At 44.4% G+C, this 22483-nt stretch overlaps 1 protein-coding gene across 6 annotated transcripts in view; it reads left to right on the forward strand.

Moving 5' to 3' along the window:
- Mast4 (microtubule associated serine/threonine kinase family member 4) overlaps positions 1-22483 on the forward strand; it is a 591291-nt gene that overhangs the window by 233665 nt on the left and 335143 nt on the right. For 2 of the 6 annotated variants that reach the window (XM_028884818.2, XM_028884822.2), the window contains exon 1: positions 5144-5515. The exons of the other annotated variants lie outside the window; for them this stretch is intronic. In XM_028884818.2, coding sequence (XP_028740651.1) covers positions 5477-5515 — 39 coding nt within the window. In that variant the 5' untranslated portion in view covers positions 5144-5476. Of the gene's footprint in view, positions 1-5143; positions 5516-22483 lie in introns of those variants that run through there. 6 annotated transcript variants of the gene reach the window in all.

Below are 22483 nucleotides of genomic sequence, written 5' to 3' on the forward strand. Positions count from 1 at the left end.
TGCTCAGAGCAGAACAGCCTTACGCTGAGTCATTTGCTGAAAAGGAAAGGGAGATTTAAGGAGCGTTCTCCTGGTGGTAAATTCCAAAAAAAGTTACTGGACTAGGAAATAAAGGGCTGCCGGTGCTGTCCCACCCCCGGGACATATGCTGAGCCGGGCACAGCAGCTGAGGGAATGCCCTTGGCTGTGTGTAGGTAGTGTGATTGTGACTAAGTGCCAGTGGTGTTGAGAGGTACGCAATTGAGAAGTCGGAGACCCAAGGCTCGCCCAGACTGAGAGGAGACCCAGGGCCACTCCCCCCGGCTTGTCTCTTGTCTCTAGATGCTCTCTCTCTTCCTCTGCCAGTCCTGCTCAGGGGCTTTCGTTCCTCCTCCAGCGCTCCTTTTCTCTTAGATGCCCAGGCCACCTAGGGATCACTTGGGATTCCGTGCCCTTGCTGGTATGTTCTGATCACTGATCTCCTCTGGGGCTAAAGGACCCAGGGCCTTTCACAGCTCTGTCTTACTTGGAAAGCTCTTTCCCTCCCTGGCTTAAACACTGTGGAGGAGGCAAGGATGGAGGTGGGGATTCGAACTCCAGCCTCATCTGAGTTGGTGGCTCGATTCTGCCTTTCCTTGGCTGTATAATCTAAGGAGGTTACAAAACCTCTGTGAGTACCACTTTCCTCATCTCTAGTGTGTGTGTGTGTGTGTGTGTGTGTGTGTGTGTGTGTGTGTGTGTGTGATGTGTGTATGTGTGCATGTGTGTATGTGTGTGTATGTGTGTGTATGTGCGTGTGTGCGCATGTGCGTGTGCGTGTGCGTGTGCGTGTGCGTGTGTGTGTGTGTGTGTGTGTGTGTGTGTGTGTGTTGAGGGGGACTTGCCTGATTTGTAGGGCCATGGTGAGGATTCGCTGTAGTAACTGATTGGCACATAGTAGCTCATCAATAAATGTCAACCGTTACTATTTATAAGTAAAAGAGGTGCAAATAAAATATAAAAATTAAGAAGGAATTGAAGTACAAGCACAGAAATATGCATTTGAAAGAAGCTCTTGAAGGAAGTTCATGGCCATGCTCCCACTACTGTTCAAGGTTCTCTGTCCCATTCAGATTGACACAGGAGCATGAGTGTTACCACAGTAGATCTTCGTATGCCTTCTCATGAATGATCTTCTCCTTTGTGTCCCATATTACCCATAGCTTTTTAGTTAAAAAGGCAGCAAACACATTCATTGGCTACCAGTAGGGCTTTTATGAATAGAAAACATGATTGCTGCTTTAATGGGGAATGGATTCATTTGGCAATATTGACTTCCCTGGGGAATGAACAGATAAGACATTGAAGCCTTCTCTCTCTTTTAAGTGCTTCACACGATATGATGCTTGGGATATTTTTGGTTATCTGTATCCCTAGTTGAGAAGTAGCTGGTCACCACCACACTTAGGCATGAGCACATTTGGGAGCATCCCCTCAAAGCTGTGATGAATACTTGAAAGCTTACAGAGCACTCTTTAAGTTCTGGGGTGCAGGGTGGGACTGGGGGGCAGCCAACACACTGGCACTCCAATGTCTGTGCTCCTGGCTCAGGTAGAAAGTAGGAGGGAGAACCAGCATCCTTTTTGTGGGGGTTGGCGGGGTGAGACCCTCCCCCTCCCCCAACACTGGGCCTCTAGGTATACAGATATTCAGAAGCCAAGGCTCAGTTTGCATGGAGGGGTGGATGGAGCCAGTGGAGTATAGAGAGTGGGTCTGGAAGCCTCGCACATCTTTGTTTTAAAGATGCATTCAAACAAACTCAGGGAGCATCCGACCGCCAGGGGATAGATACAATCCAAAGAAACCTTGACTCAGGGTAACCGACATAGATCTACTGAAGACAGATTTGCAAATGCGTTGTAGACAGACACCTCACAGGAGACAGACCTGAATCCTTAGGCCACGTGTCAACACTGTGCCCGTGGCTACAAATCTCCATTGCCCTCTTTGTGAAGAGCATCCTTTTCCTGGTTGGAATTTTGAGACGTTGAGCTGCAATAATTATTGAAATACGATTTTGACCTTTGTCGTGGTGACCAAGGATTTTGAGTATCTCATGAGGTAAACGATGCCAATAATAGCTTGTGATGGATGCATCCATATAGATACTTTTAAGTCAAGTATTACAAAGACTCTTGGTTTTGCATGACAAAGCCCACTGGGTTTTCTTATTTGAACACAATGGTAAAGGTGGTGCAGACTGAAGTTGGTGCTTTGTGAAGTAACTCTCAGTATTGTGAACGTGTTCTGCAAAGGTATAAAATCAAAGGAAAAAATGAGTTTATTAATGGAAATTAGTCTGGATCCCAATTATTACCTGTGAATGGTGTCCTCATTTGAGGTTTTTATTGCGTTTTAACACATGGCTTATCTTGATGAGAAAATATATAGGAAAGGGTAAATGTAGCAATTTCCCTTCACTATTCCCTCCACCAAGCCATTATTGCCTGATGTTATTTTTCAGCAGCCTTTCATTTTTGTCCCAAATGTTTTTGCCTCTGGCTTGTTTTGTTTCTTTAAAATGTATGTGTATCACTTCTCAAAGTGATTCATTTTGACAGGTAATCGATATTTTTTCATACTAGATTTGATGGTTATAATCTTCATCTTAGGCTTAGTTAAGGGTGGAATGCTAACCTAGATTTTTATCTCAAAATATCCCGTTGTTAAGAGACAGACTTTTTGTCCTCAGCCACAGTCCTTTTAATCCTGTGCATCAGGCGGATCTACCTTCAAGGTGCCTGCTGCCTGGGCTCCGCTTATCGGGGACACACATCAGCTGACATCATGACAGGGTGCCCTCGGAGCATCTTCTGGTAGTACTTCCAACTACCCTCCACCACTGGCCACAGAAAAGACACTTCTGGCCACCACCACCCTCAGAAATTGTGATCTTTAATGACAGAGCAAAAGTGTTTTCCATTTTTTTTCTTTTTGGTGGGAGCTTTGGTCCTTCCCCCAGACTTTACTTTTTCTAGAAGCACCAGCACACTGAAGAACATAGTCTTCAAAGCCAATGTGTATATAAGAGGCATGATTGTGTGTGGTGGGGGTCTTGTGAGGAGGCTCAGCGGGTAGAGATGCTTGCGTCCAAGCCTGTGGACCTGAGTTCAATCCCCAGAACCGACACAGTAGAAGGAGAGAAGCCATCAAAAGTCTTCTGCTCTCCATGCTTGCACTGTGGCATGCACAAATAAATGCAATAGTTTGTTAAGTGAAAGAGCCTTGATGGGCTTTTGCTTTTAAAGTTGAGCTTTTTTTTTTTTTAAGTGTTTCTCCCCTGAAACCTGTATGCCTTCCTTCTTAGTCTATGGGCAGAGAGCAAGGACTTTCAAAGGCATAGACAGCAGCTGTCCTGCCGTCTAGGCTTTGTCTGAGAGGGCTCTTGTAATTCAGGGAGATTTGGGGGCTTCTCTGAGGTCTGCTTGAAAGTGAATGGGCCACTGGTACTGCTTCTGTGGTTGCCATTGAAAAGGCCTCCTGGTCTTCATTTTCCAGGAAGAGTTCAAAGTGCTGGTGAGGAGGAGGAGGCAGGGAGAACTGGAGCTGTTTCCCTGGGCACCTTCCCAAGCCTGTTTGGCTGTCTTTAACTTGGGCTTTTCTCTCTCTACTGGAAAGAAAGAAAGAACGAACAGACTATTTTTACACCTTCAATTTTAAACATGTATTTACAGCTTTAAATGAATCTTTTTCAAACCGTGGCTTATGCTCAAGTTTATTGGTGTGATTTTGATTTGTGGGATGACTGGTTTTGTGTGCCCCCCCCCACATACTTTTTGTATCGGTGGTATCATTTCTCTACATATAAGCGAGAGCTAAAAACTCCCCGGGGCTTTCCGCCTTAAGTGGTATCAGATGAACACCTCTAAGTGGAGAACACTCTGACACCCTTGTCGGCTGAGCCCCCGTGAGGGGACACCCGCCTGGACTTCTTTTGTATGTCTGAAGATATATGCAAGGGCTGGCCATGTAAGATGCAATCAATTTTGCTCAGTGCTTAGATTCATAAATCCTAGAGCTATTTTTAATGACATAATCTAATCAATTGATAGCAAGGCTACCAGCATGCTGACAGCCAGAAAGTAAGCAAAAAGTGAAGCAGGGGCATCGGTAAGAACCCACCAGATATTGCTTCCCCCCCACCCCCCACCATTTAGAAATCTCTAGATCTCTGGATTGGGTAGAAATGCAAGAATTGCTGATATTTTAAATAATTGTATGGCTGATTTCCTGTGGTTTTCCTGAAGACAAATCTGTAAATGCACAGAGCAAATGAGGAGGTGGGTCTCAGACATCCCGCTGAGTGCCTGTCTCCCCGGAGGACCAAACAATTCCCCCAATTTAAATATCTTTAGAGTAGACACAGGAGGAATCATTTATTATAAATTGATAGTATCGTATATTGTTACTCCTGTGCCACGCCAGTAATGAAAGCCTAATATCCATCTCGTAGTTGCTCTGAATTGCAATAAGATGGGGATGAGGGGAGTAAACAGGCCGAAACAAACTGTGAAATTGCACATGATGGAAGTGTCTCCCCCCCCCCCCCCGCCCCTCAGCAGCTATAAGACTCTGAATAGGTTAATATTCCGGCTAATGACAGGTCTTAGAATTTCTTCCTCCTTTTTTACATGTTGGTCAGGTATCATCAGAACTAAGTTCTGGATGAAGGAAATTAAAACCTGCTCTCTGTGTGTCTTAGGGCTGGGGACTGACCTGGAGAGATGTTTGTGTAAAGGAATGGAGATCCTGGTGGGTGGGGTGGGGGTGTTCCTTAGAGACTGGCTGGGGAGCAGCCGCGCCCTGAGCTCTCCGGTTTGGTTTCAGGCAGCATATATATATATATATATTTTTTTTTTCCTGCTACATTTTATTTTCTGTGATACCGGTTGAAAAGACGAGCGCCAGGTGTGGTGGTGCCGCTGGACTGACCAGCTGTGCTGCCTCGGTTTTTTTGTTCGTTCGTTTGTTTGGTGTTTTTTTTTTCCCCCTGCACCTTCCCAATCAGCGGCTGCTTTGACAGAGGTCTAAGTCAGCGTTGATTGACTTAGCTACTTTGGCCTCGGAAGGGGCTTGACCCAAAGCGGCTCTGAAAGCCATTTACCTGCTTGCCTGGAATAATACCCCCAGTCAGCGTTTGGAAGAACAAAACAGGGATCCCGCGATGATTTCCCGTCTGATAGCGAGAGCTCCTCTGCCTGCTGGGGAAACGCATTAGGTGCCTGTCGGAGCCCACTTGCTGCGCTCTCCCTGCGAACTGCGAGCATCCGTGATCTCCCGAAGTTGGTGGAGTGAATAACTGAGAGCGGGGACCAGCTGACTTCAGGCTCCAATCAGCTAGAGCGTGATGTAAGTGTTTAGCAGCTGCAAGGCTCTGAATTAGCGTGGCCAAGTCGAGGTAGTACAGCATGGCCAGACTCAGACTGTGGCGACAGGCTCAGAGAAAGCAAAGAGGGAGATGGATGAGTCCAGCATTCTGAGACGGAGAGGGCTCCAGGTAGGCGAACCTTCCATTCTTGACATGCAGCCTGGTCAGTGGCCAGCCATTGAGGATTTCAAAGTTCCTCTGTCATTCCTGTACTGGGCATGGCTGTGTGCTCAGTTCTTAATATCTACTTGGCACTGAGGTCTGCAGGGGCTCTAGTTCCAGGACTGACACATGACGGGGTCCGGTGAGGGAGGGTCTTTTTGTCAGAGACAGTAGACGGGGACTTTTAGTTGGGCACTTTGGTATGGATGTTCAGGAATAGTTCAGTCTTGGCTGCTGGGGACAGCTGATAAGCAGCTCCGGCGTTTTTTATCAAGTGTCAGAGAAGTCTGTGGCAGAAGCAACTCCATCTAGTTCTGGGAACACAGGACTCAGTGTTGTACCCAGGGTCACCTCCTCCTGGTGGCCTCTGTGTGGCTGCTGGGCTGTGGTCTGCAGCTGTTAAGCGTCTACCTGTCAGTGAAATGAAAGTTTCTGCTGGCAACTGGGTCAAAGTTGTCTGCGATTCAGAGGCTGGGAAAGATGTGTGTTTCCTGCCTTGCTTCTCCGTGTCCAAGTTTGTCTCAATTACCCTGTCTCTTAGCGTGCAAGTGTATGCCAAGTGAAAACTTAGCAAATATAAAAACTTAAAAGGAAAAAAAAAAAATAACACGTCTGCTTGGCAGTTGTTGAGTTTAAGGGAAGCCACAGCTTAAATGTGTTCAAAATTAGTATGTTTACCTCCTGATGGCTCTCTTTCCTGTGTAAAAGTTTTATTTTTTTCCTCCTTTAGGGAAGAATCTAACCGTCATAGAACTCTTATTCATTATTTTTGAAATTAGGAAAATATGCCTGCTTGAGGGTCCAGATTAGACAACATGTTTAGAAAGGCTCCCTCACTGACCTTTTGAGTCTCCGGAGGCTGTCAGTTACTAATGCTGACATTCTTTACATTGAGTTAACATTATAGTGTTGTGGGCAAGCCAAAGGATTATTTGTGGGTAAACAAAGGAGGGATTGAAGACATTTGGGGTTCAATGCTGTCTATTGTTCCGGACCTAAGTAAACAGATGACCTCCTTGGAGAGTCCTGTGGTCATTGTTTGTGAATGTACAGTGTGGTTAGTCACTGCTGTGGGTTTCCTTCCCTTTGTTTTCTTCATCCCCATAAAGTTCTGGGAAGGCCCAGCTGTTTGTCTCTCTTCCGGCCCTCTTCAGAGTCACTGGTTAAATATGGAAAGGCTCTTTGTTAAAACAGTGATATGCTACTGAACTTCCAGCAGTGCCGATTATTATTAATTGATAGCAATTTGCGGGTGTTTTCTTTCCTGGAGTTCACTTGGTTTTAAGATATACTTCAGAGAAGTAAATTTTTTTGTAGTTTAATTTTTTTTTCCCCATTCTGTAATGTTGCATTATAACATTGTCCTAAGAGATGGTTGGAAGCTGGGGTGCTTTGCAGGGCTGTGGGTTTCATTGACTTTTAATGTTAGACACAGAGGAGTCATTTTTTGGAATTTAAAGTACTAGAGCTGTGCCTTTCTAAAAAGATGTGTAACAAAACAAAGGAACTTTACTTGCTAATGGGGTATTAGAATGCTAGATCTTGGTTGTAGTGAGCCTGCTCTTGGGATACCTGATGTCCTCTAGTGTACCCTGGCTCCAGAGCGTCTACTTTCTATTATGAGTGAGAAGCTGAGTCTTCACATTATGAGAAATAGCACCGTGGAAGTGTCTAAAAGTTCTCCCGTTGTTCCCACTCTCCACCCGCTTAAACAGAGCTTGTTTGCTTCACTCGCTTTGTATACAAGGGCAATTAGTGTTTTTAAAAAGCCGTCTCTCACACACACAGAGCAGCTGTTTCAAGAAATTCCAGCGTAAGTAAGGAACACAATAAGAAAGTCCACATTTGCATCACAACAGATGTTACTGTAGAACTTGTAAGAGCAACGCCACCTAGTGAGATTAACCTTCAGTTCATTTACAAATAGGGCTGTGTGGAGTCTTCAGGTTGCTGGGGAGATGCGTCTGAAGGAGTAGAGCCAAGAGCAAACCTGCCTGGCTTTACCCCTGCCTCTGACCTTCTGTGTATCGGAAATCCTGAGCAAGCCACGTCTCTTGTGAGCTCTACTTACCATTCTGTAATATGACATACCATCACACACGACTCTTGAGGTTTTTTTTTTTTAATCTATATATAAATATGTGGGTATATTTGAGGTTTTAAAATTAAAGGCCACCTAATACAATAAATATTAGATATTATATTATCTTTAAGTTAGAACAATTATCAGGAAGCCAGTAAACATTGATTAGAGAGATTATGATGATTATAAATACATAGGGTTTTATGCAGTATGGAGAATAAGACTTTAATGCATTGCATAAATGAACAGTGTGTGGAACCAGCCAGCTCTTTAAATAACTTAAAGCTTAGTGTCAGAAATCCGAAGTACACAATATTCTAATTTCCTAAAAATCTAATTTTATAATAATGCAATATGTGTTCAGTGCAGAATCCTGCAGTGTGTGTTTGAAACTTATTTTAAGATCTCAATACCTCTAGCTCTCAGAACAGGCATCCTGGTAATGTCTCTCAAGTTTGGGTTTTGAAAAACTATTTTGGTCAGAACACAGACTTTCTCCCAGCACGGCAGCTTCGTCAGTGGCAGCCTCACTGAGTGGCTCATCTTAAGTGGCTGCACCTTTCCATCCCGTGTGGGGACCGTTAGTGTGGCCAGTGCCACTCGTGGGACTTCAGTCCCTGATTTTGAAATGAGAGCTCGAGAGGGAGGCCCCAGTGGCTTTCACTAATAGATTCTGGAAACTTCTCAAATAGCATCTCAAAACAGGAGGAAAAACTGGCAGATGGATGGACTCAGGCAGACCTTGGACTTTGGGCAATTTGAATTTCTAGACAGGTCTAATTCGTCAAAGGGTAACTGGCTCCTTTCAGGCCTAATATCCCTCATCTGTGGGTCATATTTTTTAACTGTCAGGGAAATTAATTGTTTTAGTGGTTTCCGTTATATGTTTCCCTCTTACTTGTTTTAATGAGAGTGTCCGCACCTCCCGTGTGATGGACTCCAAGGCTGGAGAGTAGTGAGTACCCAGCATCATTAAGGCAGGTGCAAGTCTCTGAGAGCGCTCGGGTATCTGAAGAAGGCTTCCCACAGTTCCCTTCCTGCAGTCTTTTCGAGCTGTGCCCTGCTAGGCATGATCTTCTCGTGCCCTTCTTGCCTCCATTAGATATTCCCATTGGAAGTCTACTTCACCGGCAGCAGGTGCGGTTAGGATGTGGAAACAGTGTTTCCCAGGTTCGTGATGCAGATCAAGATAACTAGATGTTCATACTTCAGACTCCTAGTATGCTTGAGTTTTGTTTGATTTTCTTTCTTTATTTCCTCTCGCTGCCACACCCTCCCCCGACACACACCTCATGAAAAAAAATAATCAGGAGCTCATTTGTGCCTCGTGTCTTATTTTCCTCTGATGTTCGTCTGGAATTCAAGTTTAACAAGCAGGGAGGCAAACAGAATCTTTCTGTTTTCACCGAGTATCGGCTCCCCTCTGCTTTGTGCTTGAGCAGAGGTCATTCCAGTCATAACGTCTCAATGACCCTTCCGTGGCAACTTCAATGTAATTAAAGGTGTGTTTACACCTTCCCTGAGATTCAACAGCACTCTCGTTATGTGGGAGTGCCAGTCTGTCCCGATTCATTTGAGGACTCTGGGTGGCTGTTTGGAGTCATCTAGTTAGAAGGGCACAGTAGACACACCCAGGGTAACATTAGGCCCTCATTGGGATGTGGTACTTTTCTCCTCTAGAAATTCTATACAAGGAATCTATAGGTTTCATTGGGACCGGAAGAATGAAGGTCATAAATGAACTTTCACTATGAATGGCCACCTAATTCGTTAGACAGATTAGAAGCACACATGAGTAGTACTTTTCACGCATTGGAGCAGTTCACTTTCTGCTTGGAGACAGACGTGGTTCTGTAGCTTCCTGATCCATAGTCGGTGATGCTGATGTATCCTTGAATTCAGGAAAAAGTTAGCTTCTTCTCTAAGGATCATTAATTTTAGTAATCAAAATATTAATGATGTAAAAGTAAATAGATTTGTAGCCAGGCCTTGTAGCACATGGCTTTTTTTGGTTTTTCGAGACAGGGTTTCTCTGTGTAGCTTTGCGCCTTTCCTGGAACTCACTTGGTAGCCCAGACTGGCCTCGAACTCACAGAGGCACATGGCTTTAATGCCAGCACTCGAGGCAGAGACAGGTGGATCTTTGAGTTTGAGTCCAGACTGCTCTTCAGAGCAAGTTTTGGGACAACTGGCGCTATACAGAGAAAAATCCATCAGACAATTTGGATACTAGATCCTGGTTTTTCATAGGTAAGGACTTAGCACATTGTCATCTTTGTTAGTCTGTGAATGATAGAATAATTCTCTGTGTTACCCTGGTTCCCAAGTTTGATTTCTCCATCACTTGCATCCTCTTACCAAGCCATGTTGATCTCTATGAACATATGTAGAGTCTAGGTCCACTGTTCCTCACACCTGGATTGCCAAGGTGTCTGGTACCCTCAGTGTTCAGGGCCTTGTTCTGTCCAGCCTGCTTCCCAACCCTGTTCCCAAAGTCCCTCCCAGACTTCCCTTCTTCTGCTCTAGGATAGAATAAAAATGAGTGTGCCTTCTTTCATCTGGTCTCTGTCTACTTTTCTAGTGTTATCTCTTGCCTGCCAAGACTCTGTTCCCACCTCTCCCATCATGCTTTAGGATATCTAATGCACATGCATCCTGTTTTTACTACAATTACTTTTTCCTTCATTCTTTCCTTCCTTCTTTTTTCCTTCCTTTCTTCCTTTTCTCCTTCCTTCCTTCCTTCCTTCCTTCCTTCCTTCTTCCTTTTTCTTGGATACAGGGTCTCTCTATATAACCTAGGCTGTCCTGAAACTCACTCTGTAGACCAGGTTGTCCTTAAACTCACAGAGATCTGCAGGCCCCTGCCTCTTGAGTGACAGGATCAAAGGTGTGCACAATCATGCCTTGCTCACCTTTGTTTTACTCAAAGTCTTCCTGCTCATTAGAGACAAAGGTAATTCTCATGCTTTCGTAGAATAATTTTTCATAATTAATGCATTCCGTCTTAATGTTTTCATTATCTCATTGTTTTATTTACATACATAGCCATGTATCATATTGATTTTATTATATATGTAAATGATTACATTGCTTTCATTTCATCTGTGAGTAGCATATGCTAAAACCATAGTCTTACTGAGGGTTAAAGGCTTTTGAATCAGGTTTTTGTGCAGTGACATGGAATATCTCTGCACCCAGGGTGCATTCAACATTCTGAATCTTGGTGCTTGCATCTACAAAACAGAGATGGAAGTTTGAAGGGGATGGCCAGTCTCTTAGCACAGTGTTAGGACATGGGACCTTCCCTGTTAACTTCAGCTCTCTTCCATATCACCACAAAGACTTGTAGAGTGCAATTTTAAGTAATTAGATAAGGGTGTCATCAGCATCCAGGCAATAGCATCATGGCATGCATACATTAGTTTAAGATGTTTAATGAAGTGATGTGGGAAGCATGAGAAAGCTTAGGTGATTGTGCAGGAACAAGAAGCAGCAAGGGGTACTCGATCTCATGAACAAAGGGGACAGCAGTTACTAGAACCCAGCGTTTGAGAAGACATAGTCAGCCATGTGACTCCTTGGGTGCTTCATTCTTCTTTCCTCTGTCCTTTTGCAGTGGAGCCTATGAATAAAGCATGGGCAGAAGCTAGCAGGGCAGAGGGACTCAGGGACCCAGCACTGTGTGAGGCGATGAGCCCAGGAGAACTCTTCTGGTACATCTGCCGGATCGCCTTCCAGCAGGTCCCAGCACAGAATCTCCAACACCTACCTCATCCATTTGGTTGCCCATAGAGGCCTTTTTACAGAATTACTGTCTAACACTAAGTCCTTTTCTTGAGGGCTGATGAAGAAAATGACTGAGAAATACCTCTCATTTCTTGTAACCCACACTCCCATCCATTAGGCTGGGCATTGTCCCTGTGTTAGGCCCATAAGCTGGTTTAGACCCATATGATAAACTGGCCCATGAGCAGGCCTTCCCTCCTTCCTTAGGAGAGCCAGTTTGTATCTTTTAATCCAGATGAAAGCCCAGTTTTTATCTTTAATCCAGACGAAAACCCTGTGACCACCATCCAGTCTTCTCATTCTTACCTTAGCCGCTCAGAACTGACCACATGTGTAGCAGACAGAACTTTATTCTTTAGCTCTTGCTTGCTTCTTTGAAGTGTCTTGTGATTTTATTTATTATACCTTTTAAAAATTGTGAAAAATGCCTTAGAATAGATAGGTCCTAAAACTTTGATAATGTTGCACTCAAAACAATGAAATTACTTAAAAGAATATGAGAAGACTATAGGAGATAATAGACAAACGGATCAATAAACAATAAAAATTGAGAATCACATGAACTTAGAAGGATCGATATGCATGAAGCAACCAATCATTTTATTGTTGGCGTTAGAATCTAAGAAAAGCAAATAGGCTGTTTGAATTTACTGGGAGCATATTTCAGATAAATTATGAAATACAAGGAGAGATTACTAACGTATCTTCGAATTACGTTTTTCTTGGCATCAACCATAAGCTGGGGGATTGGCAGATAACATGAGGGACACATGTTAGAGGGCAGGACTGTCATTAAAATCGTGTTTTGGAAATGTGTTTGGTGACATGGGGAGGACCGTCAGTGCATCCAGTGATTGAGAGAGCAGGTTATTAGCTATGTGATACATGTAAGCTTCTTTAAAATGTGGACCACCCACACGTGCAGACACACACGTGTTTACAAGGCAGGGGTAAGTGTGTGTGTGTATATGCTTACTCAAGTGTGCATGTGTGCGTGCGGGCATGCGTGTGTGTGTGCGCGCGCGTGCGTGCGTGCGTGCGTGCGTGCGTGCGTGTGTGAATGGGTGTGTCTGCCTAATGGGACAGAAAGCAAGAGCCTGCCTGTGTTTTGGAGTGTTAAAGTCATGTCATTTTCACCATGTATTAACTGTGTGGTCTCAGCAGCACACTTATTTGCAGAGTTCTTCATGGTGGATCACAATCAGGTATCGAAAGGCTGCAAACCACCCATCATAACTAACATCTAAAATTTGTTTTGTTTTCCTTCACCATTATCATCCAAGTAAGAAGAAAATGCATTGACCGATTAACTCATTCGTGTCTGGGTGGTATGAGAAAAGTGTGTTTGTGTTCATACCCTTTATAGGAAGCATATGACATGTTTTGTTATGATCAATATAAAGGGGGTTTCTAAGGATTGTTTTTATTTCTTCATTGTTTAAGAGAAACTTTGGTAGTCCCCATTGCTGTCAGGGAGCTTCCTGTTGCCTGTGCTCTGGACATGGTGCATAGGGATTTGGTTACCATCAGGCAGGAGTGGACAGCTTTGGTTGAGATGCACTGTTACTAGGGCATTAGGTATCCATGTAACCCTCAAGTCACCAACTTCTGTATCCCTGGAAGTACCTTGTCTGGCCTCCTTTCTTCCAGGGATGTAGGATGTGTTTTCTTAATGGACAGGTAGTGGGGAGGACATACAAACTCGTTGTGTGTTTCTTGAGTTCCCAGATAACATCAGTAATAGTAAGGAGAGAGCACAAACCATTCAGTGACCCACTGGGGGGGGCATGCTTATTATGGTGGGGGTGCTAGAGGCAGCACAGGATCATTACCCCCAAGTGTGCAGATGCACTTTTACATTTTTTACAATCGTTGCCCCATGCTCCATGGTGTACATCAGCAAACCACCTCAAGGGCACACGGGGACAATTGCCTTGCTTCTGGAAGTATCCTCCAAATGCCAGAGATAACAAATGCCCATAATTTTGAATGAGACCCTTTTCATGGATGCTCCTGAGGAGCATACCTATTTTAGTTCTCATATTTATAATTTTACATGGATTGTGACTGTGTCTGCTTTCCCTTCAGGCAGCGAGTAACAGCCCCTATCATTTGCCTCCCTTTCCAGAGATGTTTAACAACAAAAACAACAATAATGACGGTGATGATAGTTCTGTTGAGCAGGTCTGTTTCAGAGAACTGTGTTTTATCTTCAATATATACTTTTTGTGTTTTCCCGGTAGACTCTAGCAGTGCAAAAAGAGTTTAATGTGGAACGGACACAGGAGAAACTTACAGAACGGTGGGGGTGGCAGCAATTTTCAGGCAACATGACTTCCGGCCAAATGGCAGTCATGACTTTAAGGGTGGTTAAATCTCTCTGTCACGTAGCAGAAGCCAGACAAGTATTGAGTAGGCAAAAAGGGCGCCATAGGCAGTTGCATGCAGTGTGTGCACGGCATGGCTGATAGACAGGTACACCATTACGAGGAGCTTCCATCAGTGTACAGAAAAAAGTGAAGAGCCGGGTTCCGATCACAATGTCACACCGAGGGACTAGACTCTATATTAGGAGGCCGTGGCAGGATTTCGAGTAGAGCACAGAGATATCTTGGCAGCTATCAACCGTTCGTGGAAAATGCTTGCAAGAGCCCAGTACTACAAGGATGGTGAGCAGCTGTCGGCTTGGAAGTGTGGAGGTGAGTAGCACTGCCAGACTGAGGTGCTAGCAGAGGACGCGCAAAAAGGCAGTTTAGGGTGATGTCGACAGGATGCAGTAACCTGTCACTGGTCAGCAAAGAAAGGATGGAGGAGACTGAAGGTGACTCCTGGGCTTTCGGGGTTAGTGAGCAGAGACAAATAAAAACAATAAGAAGTGGTTTGGATGTTGGGAAGATGCATGGCACCCATGGAAGCCACCTGGAGGCCGTGTGCAGGGACCAGTTCTGTGTGTCATTGTAGTTTTCTTAGAGAGCAGTCTAGATGAGAGTCTGACATCATCAGCCCTAATAAATAATTGACCTGGACTACGTGTAAGGAGAGAACACAGACTCTCCTGGATTAGCAGATTTATGTTAGAATAGTTTTGAGAATTACACCACAATGAGTATCTTCAGGCTTATTTTGCAGGAATGGTTAAAATTAGAGTGCACAGAGTAGGTTGATGGTTTTAGTGTCACACCTTGAAAATAATATATCCGGTTTTGAAGATGTATGTTTTTTTTTCTTTTTCTTTCTTTTTGAAAATTGCTTCCAACTTTGACAACTTGCCTACAAGTCTCATTCCAATACAGTTTTGAAAAGCAGAATGAAGCATCTCAGATGAGAGAGGCTGTAATGGAAAAAAGCAATTCGTTCTTAAATGAAGATGATGAGGTTGGTACCATATTGCTTGAAACAGTGAGTGAATTTAAAACCTAAGTGAGATTACATCAAATTCCGCTGAAATTTTTGTTCCATTTGAATGGAATATCTGTAATTGAAGATAAAGGATTCAACTTAGAAAGGCATGTGATGAAAGGGACCATTTTATCAGTTTTCTGACACTCTTTCCAATTTCTTTTTGCACCTGTGAATGTGTACACAAAGCCATTAAGTCATATTGATAATAAAAATACTAAACTTTTTTTGGAGAGGCTAATACATGAGAATACTGGCTTTATTTTATTAGCAGTACTTATTGAGTTTCATATGTTGAGAACATACAAATCCTTAGGGAAGCTGTGGGAACTCAGCTAGATTATGTCACCAGTTCATAATGATTGCAGGAAGCACTAGTGACTGGTAAACTTTTAAAAACTTGATGCTCAAAGTTAGAAGTCGGACAGGGCTGGGTAGCTCAGCACTAGAGTGCTTGCCTAGCATGCAAAAGGTGGTGGGTTCAAATCCTCAGCATTTGAGAACAATAACAACAAAAAAGATAGATGCATCAAAGTTAGAAGTAGGCCCGGAGAGTTGACTAGTGCTAAAGAGAGCCTGCTGTTCTTGAACAGGGCCCCAGTTTGGTTCCCAGCACCTACATTGGGTGGCTTACAACCACCAGCTCCAGGAAATCTGGCGCCCTCTTCTGACCTCCATAAGCACCTGCATTCATGTGCACAGACCCTCACAGAGACATGTAATTAAAAATAAAATATTTTTAAAAAGAAATGGGCCTTGATCTCTTCCATTTTGTGATTATTACCATATATTGTTAGTGATGAGACAATAATTCATACTTTTGTATGTCATATCCTCTCAGTTTTAGCATTACTGTGAAGATAAACTGAATAATATTGTTGATGACACTGTTCACAAGTTTTGTTTGTTTGTTTGTTTTGAGATGGTATTTGCAGTTTTCTATTAAAACTTTGTTCCTTATATTAGTGGTGACGTTCGCTGATTGATTTTCCATGATGTATAGTAATCCAACTATGAGGCATTGATGTAAGATGAGTCAAATTTGATGATGTGCAAGAATCCCTAATCTCCTGTATTAGAACTCTATCCCTTCATATGGCCTCACAGTCAGCAAAGGCCCCCTTTCCTGGCTGGGTGCTCAGCTCACCTGTGTTACTTCCAGCCATCTATGTGTCACAGCTGAAGTCTTGAAACATGCTTGCTTGTGCAGCCTCACAAGAGTTTCCTGTGGTGACCCATCCTGAGAGCAGCGTGGCCAGAGCATCCCCCACCCCTTAAGTCTGGGCCCAAGAGCCTGGCGTCAAAGACTCGTGTTCTCCTTGCAGCCCTGAAAACATAAGTACTGACTTCTGCAGTCTGGTATGTGGTGTATGATAACAGTCGAGACCAACACACAGGGCAGGCTTCTGTGTGGCTGAGAGCAGCGGCTGCAAGCTCTACCAGGCTTGGCTGAGGGTTGACCTGCCGTGTATTGGCTCTGTTTCCTTAGGCATGGCGCTCCTTTTAAGCTTTGCTCTTGTTATCAGCAAGATATAATCCTTAACTCAGAGGAGCGTTGTAAAAATAAGTATGACGTGTGCATGTAAATTACCTTGGCCGACATCAAGGAGATAGGGAGGACATCCCAGCTTCTTGAGCAACGGCTGTGGCTCCTGTTGTGGGTACAGGCTTCCTTGTCTGCTTCCAGCGCTTGCCTCGCAGGGCTCTGCCACAGGTGACTCTGGAACACTGTTCTCATTTGTTTGAGGTTCTGTTTCCGCTGCTGGATGGAAACACTGCCATTTACTCAGCGGCGGCGGCGGCGGCGGGATTATTATGAGGATTTAAAGCGGGCAACTTTCCGGGCTAACACTCCGGGCTGCTGTAACAAAAGGATACTTGAGGGCCTCCACCAGGACAGTCATTTCTCACGGGCGGCTGAAGAGTCCAGGATGAAGGTGCCTGCAGATTTTGTGTCTGCCCTCTCTTTCTAATGACCTGGCTGAATGCTTAAGAAAGTTAAGAAATGTTATGTCTTTCATTTCAGTAAAGGCGCTGGTCTCATCCTGAACACCCCACCCCTTTACCTACGACAACCTTAATTACTGCTCAAAGGCCCACCTGTAAATACCACACTAGGAGTAAGGGATTTGACATGTGAATGTCTGGAAGGGGACATGTACATTTAGACCACAGCACTATCCATGGCATATGAGTGGACACTTAGCAAATGTGGGTTTGTCATACATTTCCTTGTTCCTTATGTAGTCTCATTTCTTTCAACTCTTTTTAGTTCCTAGGTACCAGCTTTGAGCCTTACCTCATCCTTTGGGCTTCCCAGTACCTGACAACCCCGTTTTTTATTAAAAGGAAGTAAAAAGACCTGGTGAAGGCAGGCAGGAAAGAACAATAGTGCGAACTTGGAAGGGCCCGGCACTGAGAAGGTTATTCAAATACCTAGCACTGTGCTCTCTGGGCCTTCAAAGGTTAGCGCTTTGGAATAAGGGACGGTCCAGGAAGAGCAAGGGGGCGGGGCGCTAGGATTGCAGAAGTCATATCAGGATCCGCTCAACCTCACCACATGCCACAAGGTAACTTGGGCAGGGTTGAGGGCTGAGTCCCAAGGTACTCCTGTGTGCAATGCACCTGTATTAACCTGCTATATGTCATGGAGATGGCCTCGGAATTGGTTTAGTTTTAAATAGACAACAATGGACAAGCTTACCTTTCTGCCGGAAGACTGGCCCTAAGTCTTCTTATTTTAATGTTTTGCCCATTTTTGTATGTATTGCTGTTTCTTCCTTGTCTGTCACTTGTGTGTGTGTGTGTGTGTGTGTGTGTGTGTGTGTGTGTGTTTGTTTTTTTATTTCCTGGCCAGGCCAGCTGTGCCTACACTTTGTGCCTCCTTTCTGGAGTTGGTTCTATTGAAAACCTGTGTTCTCGGCACACTTTCTTTGAGATGACTTTGGTGTATCTGTGGGACTGGGTTTTGAGCTCCTGGATATTACCTCCACTATGCCATGTCTCGAGAAACTAATTGGCTGATTTGGATTGGAGGCGAGATGCGAGCCTATACATTTGGCCAATTTCACAGAGCTTACCTTGAAGCTATTGAAATGCAAATCCAGGCTATGCTTCGAGACTCCAAGAAGTCAGACGTTTGGTTCTTTGTTTTCTTCTGAAAAATAAGCATTCAAAATTCATGCACATTCTTTATTCATGTGCTTTATAGTTAAGTTCTGCTTGTGTGTCTAGTTGAATCCTATTACTATTATTTAAAATTTCATGAATGAAACTTTACATCTCTAACACCGCACTAGCCAAGGCAAGTTTAACCAGTCAAAACAACTTGAGATGGAGGGGTTTAAACGTGCTCTTACGTGTGTCTGCGTGTGGTATTTGCATGCCCACCCAGGCCTGTGCTTAACCAAGGCTACTATTGAACCCCCTCCATGTGAAATGGGTGAAGAATCAAAACAACTTGTGCTCTTTCACCCTTTTGTGTGTGTAACTTAAAAGGCTTTTGTGAGATGAGGCCTCCATGTCAAAGCTCCTTTTCTGTGTATAAGAGTTGTTACATCAGTGGACCTGAAAGGGAATATTCTTTCCGGCACTGTCCATTCACCTGTGTGTTCAAGTCGTCTGTGACTTCATTTGTCAAGTTCTTTGGAGAGAATATTGTATGTCGGTAACATAGCTCCTCTGTCATTTGATCTGCTCTACAATTACACTGTCACCCCCAAACAGTCACTGTCTCCCCTTGGGGGGGGTTCCCCTAATCTATGATCACTTCATTCACTCACGAGAAGGGAGGATGGTTTTCTTACCTGATCCAAGACTACTCCCTCACACCTGGCTTGGTAGAGGGAACACGGACTTCAGTGGAGTTCTTTGTTAAGCTTTGCATCCCTGGGGAGGAATGTTTGCAGTCCTTTGAATTAAGCGGCCTGTCACTGGGTGAGAGCCATGTCAAAAAGGACTTGATCAGCTCTTTGTGTACCCTGAAAGATTCTGTCATTTCTAGGGAAGGGCTGATTGCTCAGAGAAAATAACAAATGTTCGTGGGAATTTTGATGTGCGGTCCAGGATGTGCAAGTGTCCCGGTCTAAAGCACAGGGGATTTTAGAAATTACAGGGATTGGACTCTCTTACTAACTTTTCCGAGTTCCCTCTGTTTGTCTCCTTCCCCTTGGGTTTGTTCAGTAGACTGAAGAGCAGCAGCCACACCGTGAACAGCAGCAGCATAGCATCATTTCCTGCCCCCTCACTAGGAGGGTGTCTTTCATTATATTAGTCCTTCCTGCCATTGTGAGACACCTTCCTTAGGTTGTTCTGAACTGGAAGCTGGTGTGAAGTCTGGCATTCATCTCGAACAGCTGGTCTCAGCCAGTCCAGACTGTGTGCGTGCACATGTGTGCATGTTGGCACGCGGGTTGTGGATGGTTGGTTTCTGACTTCTGCACATCTCCCGCCCACACTGGGCTCCCTCACTCCTGGACTCTCGTGACCGCTTAAACTTTCAGACACAGACGTAAACCGACTTAGTGTTAACTCCATCTGTATTAAGAAACAATGTCCTTCCTTTAGGGACACAACATCGCGTTGATTTGAGGAAGCATGTTTGGATTTTAGAGCTCTGCCAAACATGAATGAATGAACAAAAATGGATCAGTTACATTCTTCTTGGCATCTCATTTCTTCCTGGAATTAACCTGTGATCTGTGGGGACTGCTTTAGTTCTGTGGCATCATTCCTGGGTCAGTCTTACAGGAACATCCAGTCATTCACCCAACAGGCGTTTTGGGCTTTGCTAGGCTTGGGGATACGAGGTCATGCAAGACTGGATTCCCATTGCCTGCTGGGAGCTTATAGCCAGAAATGGATAAGAAAGACTAATTAAACACACAGTGGTTAGTAGGATGATTTGTCAACCACACAATAGATGGGTGGACATGCCAGGATGCTGGGACAGCACTAAAGAAGATGCTTGTCCAGTGTTGGGGTTATGAGAAGCAGGACCACAAAGATAGAGATTGGCATTGATTTCTAGCCTGTTCTTGTTAAACTTTGGATCTCAATGGGAAATTTGAGAGGAGATGTGTGGTAGGCAAGAAGGATACGTCTAAGTCTGGAGAGATGGGTGTATGATCAGCCTGGAGGCAGAGATACAGGTGGCATTATCACACAGGTACTAATTAAAACTACATCAGGAGTGACCTTATCCACTCTTTTTACACTCTGGGAGATTTTGTTATTTCCAGGAAGGGATGGTTGCTCAGAGGAAAACAAACAGCCAGCCAACCAAACCATAAAACAAGTATTCATGGGAATTTTGATATGTAGATGAGGGTACATTAGTGCCCATGTTTAGAGCACAGAATGTATATAAATTCTTGTGGTTGGACTCACTTCCTAATGTCATTGGAATGGATGAAGTCCCCCAGTAGACATGAGAGGCAGGAGAAGTAAGGTGGGGAACCTCCCTGCGTTCATGCCCCCTGATCTCTACGATGTGCTCAGTGGAGACACAAGACTGAAGAAGGTATTTCTTTGGAAGCTTATGGCCACAAGCCGAGACTAGCTCCACTGTCCAGTGACACTTCATGAAGGGATAGATAAGTTAGCAAATAGAGAGTTATGCACTGGATAGTCTTCCTCTTCCCTGGGACCTCAGAGATACTCTGGAAAAATGAACATCCTGTGTAATCATCTTAATGTTACATTTATTGAGCTACTAAGTGCATGGTAACATCTCAATGTTTTGTGAGTGTCATGTCATTTCATTTTTACAGCAGCCCCTGAGGGCAATGCTTTTCTCTGTCTTCAGAGGAGGAGGTGGCAGAGTTATCTAGCCTTTCATTAACTCATGGAATTAGTAAGTGACAGCAACTAGCTACAGACCAAGATGTCTGGATTCAAACTACAGTGGGCTGGCCTATTTTCGAGGACCTTGTACTTCCTGCCTCTCTGAGGTCAGCAGAATAGCCCACTGTGACAAGTTCACTAGAAGTTGCATGCAGAATAATGTGTGTTATGATTCAAATGTGTCCAAGGGTCCATGTGCCTGGGGCTTTGGTCTCAGTTATGGAGATGTGGGGGCTGATGGGATCTTTTAGAGCTAGAGCCCCATGGGAAGTCCTTGGGATCATATCACTGAGAGATGCCCTGGAAGGGATTAAGGCATTTCTATGTTCGTTTTGAGTTACCTGACTCTGGTCCCTCCTCTTCCTCTTGGCGTTTCCCACCTTGTCTAAAGCTCCTCATTGTCACAAAAGGGCTCTCCCCAGAGCCCGTCTGATGCCAACACCCTGCCCTTAAAATCTCTAGAGCCTCGAGCTAAATAAACCCCTCTTGCCATAGCTCGCCTGCCTCAAGTATTCCATTATAGTGACAAAACTGATTAGTGCAACGTGGAAAACCAGAGAGAAAAGTGGCACAGTGTGGCACAGTGTGGCACGGTGTGGCACGGTGTCCGTGTGTAGCAGTTTGAGAAACAGTGGTGAGTTCACTCACCTTCACTTTTCCAGTGGCCTTGAAAAATCTAAGTCACTTCACAACTTTCCAGGTGTGGGCTTTCAGGGAGAGTGTGGACTGTGGACATTTATTCATGAGGGGGATGAAGTGGACCTCAGTCAGTTAAACGGAGCAAGCTCTTTTAGTCTGCGGGAGGGAAGTCAGTTTTCCTCTAGGACTGTGAATAACTTGGGGCCTGGAGAAAAGAGGCCTAATTCACAATTTAAATAACTCATGTGATTATAACGGAAGAAGGTATACTGTGGTGTAAAATTCCTAGAACGTTTTCTTGGAGTCTGGAATGTTTTCAGCAGCAGTTGGTAGATGGGAGCCATCCTGGTAGAGGGAAATGACTAAGGCAAAAAGGATAAAACTTAAAATTATCACTGCTGTTTGAACTAACTTCAGCTCCTGTAAACCAACTGCCATCTGAGGGGCTCGTGCAAGGCAGTCGATTAATTCCATTATGGAAAATTATGGAATTAGAGTTATGCCTTTGCATGGCTCTACCTACCACATCAAGAGAATGCATTAACAGATGTGTTCCCCTGGTGCTAAAAACCCCCTGGGCACCCAGTCTCCTAGGCATCCCCTTACACCCCGGCTTCTAGCTGGGAAAGATACGTTTTCTAGCTGGATTTCAACAAGGAAATCCCGAGCTGCGCGGTAACACAGAGCTGCTCATAGGAAGAAAGTTTGCTCGAGGAAGCTGACAAGTGCAGAGGAAAAGAAGCAGGCCTCAGAGTCAGCCCAAGGCTGCTGTATGTCACATGGGCCTGATGCGCACACTCACTGGGCTCTTTAGTTACACCAGTGCGTAAGTCTTTTCCAGTCTAGGAAAGCAAGTCCATGGTCCCCCTTTCTTCAACGCCACTCAAGACATTTTGTCACTTGAGCAGGATGCACTCTCAATGTTTGATGTTTTCATTTCCCTTCTATTCGCTTACAATAGAAAATTTCCCCTTTCAGTATTCAGTACTTATTTATGGTTACGTATTTAGTGTGGCCACGGTGGCTGCCTGAACATGAAACGTCTTGCATTTTTCTTGGTTAACCTGTCTACTTCTATTGGTGATTGCACAATGTACATATGTCTTTACACAAGATACTTGCTCTCCGAATGGGTTAGAAGAGATCAGAAAAAGGATGCGATGTAGGATATAGGAAGTGGATCA

The sequence above is a fragment of the Peromyscus leucopus genome, chromosome 11, assembly GCF_004664715.2.
Source record: "Peromyscus leucopus breed LL Stock chromosome 11, UCI_PerLeu_2.1, whole genome shotgun sequence".
NCBI classification, from domain to species: domain Eukaryota; kingdom Metazoa; phylum Chordata; class Mammalia; order Rodentia; family Cricetidae; genus Peromyscus; species Peromyscus leucopus.